The sequence below is a fragment of the Anoplopoma fimbria genome, chromosome 10 (assembly GCF_027596085.1).
Source record: "Anoplopoma fimbria isolate UVic2021 breed Golden Eagle Sablefish chromosome 10, Afim_UVic_2022, whole genome shotgun sequence".
NCBI lineage: Eukaryota > Metazoa > Chordata > Actinopteri > Perciformes > Anoplopomatidae > Anoplopoma > Anoplopoma fimbria.
The window spans coordinates 21247488-21257773 of record NC_072458.1 but is presented as its reverse complement, the minus strand read 5'-3'; the positions used below and the strand labels follow the sequence as shown (position 1 = coordinate 21257773).

At 40.2% G+C, this 10286-nt stretch overlaps 2 gene segments (V, D, J or C); one reads left to right on the top strand and one right to left on the bottom strand.

Annotated features, from left to right (window-relative positions):
* Positions 1 to 5325: 5325 nt before the first annotated feature.
* LOC129096951 (Ig kappa chain V region 3381-like) lies at positions 5326 to 7077 on the bottom strand. The segment is given in 2 exon segments: positions 5326 to 6477; positions 6585 to 7077. Coding segments are annotated over 2 exon segments (375 nt in total).
* A 457-nt stretch (positions 7078 to 7534) lies between these two features.
* Positions 7535 to 9368, top strand: LOC129097701 (Ig kappa-b4 chain C region-like). The segment is given in 3 exon segments: positions 7535 to 7543; positions 7595 to 7670; positions 8858 to 9368. Coding segments are annotated over 3 exon segments (420 nt in total).
* The last annotated feature ends 918 nt before the right edge of the window (positions 9369 to 10286 follow it).

The window sequence follows — 10286 nt, the reverse complement described above, 5'->3', positions numbered from 1 at the left end:
AGGGAAAAGTAATAAGTCAAATTCTTTCCAGGTTATTTTAGTTGTTTTAAGTTTGTAGATGTTCCTTCATTGTCGTTCCTGTTTGAATTATATTACCTAACAACACACATGGTAGAATAATTTCAATGGTCAATCACAAAGCACTCTGTTATCACTTATGTTTACCTTTAAAGAAGATATATTAGATATGTTCAATTGTTGTCAAATAGGACAGATCATTTTCAGGATTGGTAATAAAAATCAGGGTATTATCTGCATAATGTGATACGCATTTCATTTGAGTTTTTACATATAATAATGTTTAATGAAACAGTACAATTTTATTCAAGGACTTGACACAAAAGAGATATTAGCACAGTCTCTGTCTCCTCCTGTCTGTTTGCAGCATTAACACATGGTCATTGTTCCCTTCCTTCAGTAAAAATGATATAATGTTAAAATATGAAAGACCTTTTCTTCAAATAATTTGTGTCCATGTATAGTATAAAAGTATAACTGTTGTAATATGAGGTTGTCTATCATCACAACAGTTGATATATTTAATCCAAAAAGATTGAATTTGTGTAAGGATCAGATCTCTAGAATTATATATTTTAAGTTGATGATTTTAGAAAGAAATAATGCTCCGTGAAGTACTCTGTATTGAATTGTGTTGTGTCTCATAATTTGTCGATATCATCCAATTACTGACATAACATTGACTATTTAAATCATGACATAAAGGTGTGAAAATCTCTTTAGGTCCAGTTTCCAACAATCAGTTAGAAAGGCTGATAAAAATTATAGTATGGAATAAATTTGAGCCCAACTACACTGTGACATGTTCTATATCTTACCAAGACTTATATGTTTTTTTCTATCGAGTACAGAATGTATGAGTAATGCAGAAGGACACAAATCCACCAAATTCAGGTTTTTGTCCTGTTAAGACCTAATGGATCCACTGTTAAGAGAGTATGTGCGTTGCCTGTTCGTTGTCTGTTCTATGTTGTGCGCATTGATCTTTGGTCCCTGTTATGTAGATCTCCAGTAAAGATTCACGTTGACTACAACTCCTGGTCTAGACATCCTTATTACGTTATAATTATGAAGTAATACACAACAATTGTGTGGCAAATGCGAAGAATCGTGTTGTATCCCAATTTGCGGTGCAATGCTCCATAAGACAGATTGAAGACAGTTGAGTCTATAGCTGAATATATGGCGGAGCTGCGGAGATTGGCTGAACATTGTGACTTCGGGGCGGGACTTGTGGATGCACTCAGAGACAGGCTCGTATGCGGATTGGACAATGAGAATACACAGAAAAGACTTTTGACGAAGAGAGATCTAACACTGGATATGGCATATGACATCGCCGTTTCAATGGAAACTGTTGCAAAAGACGCAATTCAATTGCAAACGAAAAATATGGGAGAATGCTCTGTGAATAAATTTCACACTAAACCAAAGGACAGAACACAGTCATGTTTTCGGTGTGGGAAAAATTCACATGACCCAACTGAGTGCTGGTTCAAAGATAAAGACTGTAGACAGTGCAACAAACCTGGACACATACAGAAAATGTGCAGGTCGAAGCAAAGTGATAACAAATCATACCAAAGGAAAATAGGAAAGAGGGACAGAAATGTACATCAGGTCAGTGAAACTGATTCAAGCGATTCAAATGCCGATTTGTCATGTCTGAAAATTCATTCTCTTAAAGAGACAGATCGTAACATCATATGGGTGACACCTGAGGTAGAGGGAGTGAAATTAAAGATGGAGTTGGATACAGGATCTGCCCTCTCAATCATCTCCCACAAAGATTATGTGAGTACATTTCCAAAGGTGAAACTGAAACCAACCTCAGTAATGCTGAAAACATACACAGGGGAGAAAATCTCTCCTATGGGAAAATTGAAAGTTAAAGTGAAACATGGGAAGGACAAGCAAAAGTTGGAGTTGTATGTGCTGCAGAGTGAGGGTGTACCTTTATTTGGACGTGAATGGATGAAAAGCATTCATCTCAACTGGCAGTCAATAAAGGCAATACAGATCACCTCAAAGCAAAACAGAAACACTACGGATGAAAGACTAAAACGGATACTGACACAGTCTGCACAGGTTTTCCAAGATGGAATAGGCACCCTGAAGCACCTGAAAGCACAGGTTGTTCTCGAAGAAAATGCAACACCAAAATTCCACAAGGCTCGTCCTGTGCCCTATGCCATTCGCCCAAAGGTGGAGGCGGAACTACAACACTTGGAGGATCAAGGTATTCTTTCCAAAGTCGACTGGTGTGAATGGGCAACACCAATTGTGCCCGTGGTCAAAAAGACTGGTGCTGTACGAATCTGCGGGGACTTCAAGGTCACAGTGAATCCTGTCCTGCATGCAGACCAGTATCCCCTCCCACGCATTGATGATATATTTGCGTCCCTGACAGGTGGAGAGCGTTTCTCAAAGATAGACCTTGCTCAGGCATACTTACAGATGGAAATGGAGGAGTCTTCACGAAAGTATCTGACGATAAATACCACAAAAGGCCTTTACCAATACAACAGATTGGTCTTTGGTATATCTAGTGCCCCAGCGATATGGCAACGCGCCATGGACCAAGTACTCCAAGGGATATCGGGAACCCAATGCTATCTGGATGACATCATTGTCACTGGAGTTGATGATGAGACACACTTGACAAACCTACAAAGAGTTCTGTCGAGATTGGAGGAGTATGGATTGAGGGCCAACAAGGACAAATGTGAGTTCTTCAAAGACTCAATTGAGTATTGTGGTCACATCATTGACAGACATGGACTCCACAAATCTCAGGACAAAATCGATGCTGTTCTGAGAGCACCAAAGCCGGAGAATGTGAGCCAGATGCGCTCATTCTTGGGCCTCATCAATTACTACCACAAATTTCTGCCAAACCTCTCCACGGTGTTGCACCCTCTACACGGTTTGCTACAATTGGGCAAGAAATGGAAGTGGTCCAAAGACTGTGAACGAGCGTTTAAGACTGCTAAACAGCTCATCACATCGGAGGAGGTCTTGACACACTTTGACCCCAGTCTCCCTCTGCGCCTTGCCTGCGATGCTTCCCCGTATGGTATCGGCGCTGTGCTCTCACACAGAATGCCTGATGGGACGGAGCGGCCCATCGCTTTTGCGTCAAGATCTCTAAACGCTGCAGAATGCAACTATGCCCAAATTGACAGAGAAGGCTTGAGTTTAGTATGGGGGGTGAAGAAGTTTAACCAATATCTATACGGAAAGCATTTCACATTGATCACGGACCATCAACCCCTTGTGTCGATATTTAACCCTCGAAAGTGTGTTCCAGCAATGGCAGCGGCACGCTTGCAACGATGGGCTCTGTTTCTAGGTGCTCACACCTACACCATTGAATTTAAAGGGACAAGACAGCACGGAAACGCGGATGGACTCTCACGCCTCCCACACGAGCCACACCCGGTGGGGAACATGACTGATCCAGCTGACGCGTTCCACTTGACCCAACTGGAGTCACTTCCGGTCACAAGAGCTCAGATACAAAAGGAAACCAACAGAGATCCCTCAGTATCCAAGGTATATGAGTTGATGTTGAATGGATGGCCAACTCATGGTTACCCCCTGCTACCTGAGTACTCCACCCGTCGTGACCAGCTATCAGTGTGTCAAGGCTGTGTCATGTGGGGCTCACGTGTCATTGTACCACCCAAGCTGCGTTCAAGAGTGCTGGAGTCACTGCACGAAGGGCATCTCGGTGTAGTAAAGATGAAAAGCCTTGCTAGAAGCTACGTCTGGTGGCCTGGCATAGACAGCCAAATTGAAAACCTCGCTAAGACCTGCAGTGGGTGCCAGCAGATACAGCGCCAGCCCCAGACAGCACCCCTCCACTCATGGGAGTGGCCCACTACTCCATGGCAACGTATTCACATTGACTATGCAGGACCCTTTATGGATCGGATGTTCCTCATTGTGGTGGATGCCCACTCAAAGTGGCCCGAAGTATTCACAGTGAAACAGGCCACATCTGCTCAAACTGTGGACATGCTGCGAACACTCTTCTCACGCACAGGTTTGCCTCAACAACTGGTGAGTGACAATGCAAGCATATTCACTGGGGAGGAGTTCCAGAAGTTCATCAGGAAGAATGGTGTCAAGCACATTACCTCAGCTCCTCACCATCCTGCAACAAATGGATTAGCGGAGCGTTTTGTACAGTCTTTCAAACAGTCGATGAAAGCAAGTGGGAAGGAGGGAACGTTGTTACCACAAAAAGTGGCAAACTTCCTGCTGGCTTATCGAAACACAGCACACGCTACAACGGGACAGACACCAGCGATGCTGTTCATGGGCAGGAACCTGAGATCGCGTTTGGATTTGCTAAAGCCAGACATTCGCAAACATGTACTGGAAAAGCAGTGTACAAGTGGACAAACACGAAAACAACTGAGAACCTTCAGTGTGGGACACCAAGTGCTTGCCAGAGACTATAGAGGTAAAAACCAGAAATGGCAGCTGGGGGAGATTCTGTCACAGACCGGACCACTGACGTACACCGTGCGTGTAGGGCCTGACATGGTCTGGCGCAGGCATGTTGACCAGCTACTGGAGGCAACGGCTCGCAGTACCACGGCTAAGGATTCAATAACACGTGAAGACTCGGAGGAGGCTGCTTCAACAGCACCAGAGGACTTTGATGATGACATTGAATCCACAGGGGCTGCTGAACGCCAACCAAGTTCGACTGGTTCTCCACCCAGGCGTTACCCTGAGAGAAATCGCAGAGCACCTCAGAGACTTGATTTGTAGTCATGACTGACTACCACCCCTTTGTTGTTGTTGTAATCAAGTGATGTTTGTTTGAAGATTGATTAAGTGTCTTATTTCTGTTATAACTATAGTTATCTAAGACAGTACTTACCTTCTGATGTTTACAGGTTACGTCGAAGCTGGAAGGGAGGAATTGTTATGTATGTGGTATACCCACATAATGAAGGAACTACTTTTTGTTGTATGCGTTGTCTGTTCTATGTGTGCGCATTGATCTTTGGTCCCTGTTATGTAGATCCAGTAAAGATTACGTTGACTACAACTCCTGGTCTAGACATCCTTATTACGTTATAATTATGAAGTAATACACAACAGAGAGTCAGTCTGCGTTTAGAATGACAACTATGATAAAAAAAAGGAAATTGACTCTGTAAAGACAGTTTTGTAGAGGTTTACCAAGTCAGGCAAAACGGAAAGTGTGAGTGTAATTTATTCTACATTAATACAACTTGAATTTGAAGTCCTTTATCTCAGTTTGATGAAATGTAGTTTCCAAACAATGCAAAATATTTCCTGCACATTGAAAAAGGCAAAGGATCGCCAAATAAACCAGCTGTATCTTGTGATCAGATGAAAAAACGATATGAAGTAAAATTAAAAGTTAGTGGAACCTAATAGGATGTCATCAGTATACAGGCTGATTTTCTGATGGAATGAATTAACAGAGACCTGAGATGCTCAAGGACTTCTTTGTTCAAGAGACAGGTGTTTAAATGAAAAAATACTGAGAGTGGTGGGGAAACAAGTTGTTCATTACTAATTCATCTTTATGACTATTTTTGTATTATATATGCATCAACATTGATCCACAGATACAGTGAGCTATCTGTATAGAACACTTAACCAACTCCTGGTGTGTGTGGGCTTTGCCGGTCTTGTGGGAAAATAAATCTGATAATTGTGGGTCTTGCCTTGCTTATGAAGACGAAAGGCCCTTGTCCATCAGGTAAAACATTACATTTTATGTTGAAGACTTGGGGTAACGTTAGGACAATGGTTAAGATTTGGGTGGTTGATGCTTATGGTTAAAGTAATTCCCAGAACTTGAATGTAAGTCAAAGTATTGTCCCGAAAAGTTATGGAAACATGAATGTCTGTCTGTGTGTGTGTGTGTGTGTGTGTGTGTGTGTGTGTGTGTGTGTGTGTGTGTGTGTGTGTGTGTGTGTGTGTGTGTGTGTGTGTGTGTGTGTGTGTGTGTGTGTGTGTGTGTGTGTGTGTGTGTGTGTGTGTGTTCAGTGAAGTGTATCAGTCTCTGCAGTAGCTTCCAGCTGCAGCAGTCAGTTCAGTTTCTGTTCAGTCTGACTGAGGGAGGTTTTTGTACGACGCTTTTTCACTGTGTGAACACATACAGACTGTTGATATAGTGTAAACTCTGACAGTAGTAAACTGCTGCATCTTCAGTCTGGACTCCACTGATGGTCAGAGTGAAGGCAGAGTTTGATCCACTGCCTGTAAAACGACCTGGAATCCCTGATTGTAGAGCGCTAGTATAATAAATGAGCAGTTTAGGAGTTTCTCCATCTCTCTGTTGGTACCAGGCTAAATAGTTAGTGCCATAAACATCCTGACTGGTCCTACAGGAGATGGAGACGGAGCCTCCCAGAGCAGAGCTCACTGCTCCAGGCTGAGTCACTGTGACCTGTCCTCTGGACTCTGAGGACACAGAGACAAAAACATAAAGCAGCGTCATGGTTTTGTCGGCTTCATTTCAGAGGGACGGATGTTCATAGAGGAGAGGAGTTTGATTCTCTGGACTTTACCTGTGAAGCAGCAGCAGAGGAGAGTCCAGATGAGGACGGAGATCAAAGTCATGTTTTTGATGAGGAGGATTTCTGTGTCTTCTGTTGTGATGAAGGACAGCTGTCAGTCATCCAGTGTTCAACTCTCAGGACTATAAACTCTCCCAGAGCACTGGAGGATGGTGCTGCTGATGCAAAGTGTCTCTCTATGGAAATGCTCTGACTGACTCCAACAGGGACTTATGGATTACTCTGATGATGCTGTTTATCAATGGATCAATCACTTTATCAGAGTATTGATCAGGAATGTGTCAGTGCTTTTTGAGTCTTTGGTTTGAGTTTGTTAGAAATAAAGTCTTCCACAGTATTTTTTGAATTCCCCGTTATTCACTAGGACATCAACTATCATCACTGTAGGACGAATTTTAACAAAATTATTTATTTTCATTTATTATATCGGACAATAAACATACATTTATAATAATTATTTACATTTGGCAGGATTTATTGAAGAGTTCATCTTTAAAAATATCTTATATCAATTTGTTTTATCAAGAGAAAAGTTTATATCACTTATACAATTCTAACATTTTACAAATAAATTGTTAAATATATAGGTATCGTTGTGAATCAGGTTAAAAGTAATATAACCAGTAATAACAAAACTGGGTTAACTGGGAATGTGCTGGGCGAGTCTTTTGTTTGAGTATGTCAAATTGTTATTCATTATTTATTATAGTGTACAATAAATATGCACTTATGATGATTATTTAAATTTTCGTATGATTTGTTTGACAGTTTTTCTTTAGGAATATCTTGATATATAATGAATTTGTTTTACTGAAAGAAAAGTTAATTTTGCTCATGAATGCCAAACAGTTTAAACATGAATTGTTAAATACATATGTATCGTTTGTTAATTATTATGAAAGTAGTTTACCCAGTTATAACATAAACTGGGTAAACTGTGAATGTGTTTGGTGAGTTTGTTTGTGTCAAAGTCAGAGAGCCGTGTCTCTCTACAGTGAGAGGTTTTTGTACGGCGGCTCAATGACTTTGTATCACTGTGGTGCACGTTCGGTGGAGGAACCAGACTGGATGTTGGAAGTAAGTCAAATGTTTAAATATTTCATTATTTCAGGAGTAATTTGTCTTTGTATTCTTTAATATTCAAAAGTAGTTGTCTTTTCAACTTTCATGGATGAAGTTTTTGACAAATATTTTGCTCTAAGAAACAAAGTCAGCAGAAGCAATTAAAAAACTAATTGTTGCGAAAGTAAAACATTAAACTAGAGAATAAATCATTACCTCCAACTTTAATGGTAAAGTTGCATCTTGAGAGTTTGTAGTTTGACCTCAGTCTGAAAAAGTCAGAGAGCCGTGTCTCTCTACAGTGAGAGGTTTTTGTACGGCGGCTCAATGACTTTGTATCACTGTGGGTGACTTTTGGTGGAGGAACCAGACTGGATGTTGGAAGTAAGTCTCTGAACAAAAATACTAAATGAATAACTGTAAAGTAATGTTTTCAATGTAGTTGTTGGATGTTTGAGACGGAAAAATATACATTGTTTTAATTATACCCTTTTTGTATTCATGTTTATATTTCTCCTCCTTTATCATGGAGACTAACTCAGAGCAGCTTCACTAAACATTTATTTACTCATCCATCTCATACTGAAATTTAAACAGTATGAAATGTAAAAATGTTTAAACTTAATAATATATACATATATTTTATTTCCACTTCAATGAAAACTGTTCTAAAACAAATTCAGTGTCGGAATTATTAATTGAAGTAATTAAGTGTAGATTAAGATGGGTATTTAAAAATGTGCCAAACGTCTTCATTATGTCAAATATTGCATTGAAATTTCAAATTTTTGTACAGTTTTTTATGATGATTGAAATTCACGTGAAGAACATTTGATGGTAGTCAGTTCATTTTCTGTACTTGTTTACATTTTCACTAACTATTTCAAAGTCATTTTTAGTAAAGTGTTTTTACGAGGATGACATTTTAATAATTGGCACAATTTTTATGTTTTATTTTGAGTATAGTTTGATATATTTCGGGTCATTCTGTATGATGTTCTCTCTGTGCTGATATGCATGAGAGGCTTCTTAAAGGGAAGTGAAACAATGTGTGAGTGAGTGACTGGTGGAGCAGAAAAAACATCTGACAGAAACTCCTTAAAGGAGAAAATCAACTCTCTCACAGTAAAGGTGTCCAAGTGTCTGGTGGTTGATGCACAGCTGTGTGGTCCCTGTCCTCTAAGCTGATTGGTGTCTCCTAGGTGATGCCCGTCCCACCCTGACGGTGCTGCCCCCCTCCAGTGAGGAGCTGCAGCAGGGGAAGGCCACGCTCATGTGCCTGGCCAACAAGGGCTTCCCCTCAGACTGGAGTCTGGCCTGGAAGGTGGACGGCAGCAGCAGCAGCAGCAGCAGCAGCTGGGAGGAGAGCAGGAGCCCCGGGGTGCTGGAGAAGGACGGCCACTACAGCTGGAGCAGCACCCTGAGGCTCACTGCAGACCAGTGGAGGAAGGTGGGCTCTGTGACCTGTGAGGCCACCCAGGGCTCCCAGGCTCTGCTCTCAGAGACACTGAGGAGAGACCAGTGTTCCCAGTCCTGACCTGACTCACTGGGACTATTTCCCTCTGATACTGGTGTCAGTCTGTACTCTCTGTAACTTTTTGTCTCCCTTTTTTCTCTTTCTTTCACTCACTCGCTGTCAAAGTGCATGTTTACTTGATAAAGTTGTGTTGCTAATTTCAAATATTTCAGCTCAATAAAGGACTTTTCATCAAATTAGTTGTTTTCAGATCCAGTGAATTCATCTTAGTTAACGATTATAAAATTGCTTGTTTTTTATATTCAGACAGTAAAAAACTAATTTTATGATCATTACGTTAAGGTTAATGTTAGCCAGACATGATAGAAGTAAATTCAACCTTAATTCCAGATTACTTTAAGCTTTTTTGACTACAAAATCTGCTTTGTTACTTTAATTGCAAACATAAAACATTTTCTAACACAGCTGATTATTTAAATATTTTTATGGAAAATCTGATATACTTCATTTATATCCCAAATAAAAAGTGACATGGTAGAAACTCCCATGTGAAAAAGTTTTTAGAAGTATCGAGAAAGTATAATGAATCTGAATGAACTACAAAGTCTAAGAAGTTAAGATTGAATTAGAATTGTGAAGTAGGATATCATCAGCATATTATATCATCATAGTATCAGTAAAAGCAGTGTGCTCAAAATACAACATAACTTATATATATATTACAAGATTATTAAAAACACTCAATATGTAAGGTGTGTAAAAAACTTTGCTCTTTGACTTAAACATAGATCAAAAACATTTAAAATAACAATTGAATAAAGCGAAAATTGTATGATCTGTATGGTGGTTCTCTCTGTGCTGATATGCATGAGAGGCTTCTTAAAGGGAAGTGAAACAATGTGTGAGTGAGTGAAAAAACATCTGACAGAAACCCTTCCAGTGAGGAGCTGCAGCATTAAACCAATAAACATTATAATAATACACATTAAATCCGTAGATTCATTAAACGTCAGATTAGAAGCATTGTAAGATTTAATTTCATCTAAAACAATGGTTATTTCTTCTCATGGTCTCATGTGTAGTGTCAGTACAGCCGTAAACCAGTGCTGCTCTCTCGTGGAAATATTGAGGTACTACACTAGTTTTTAAGTCTA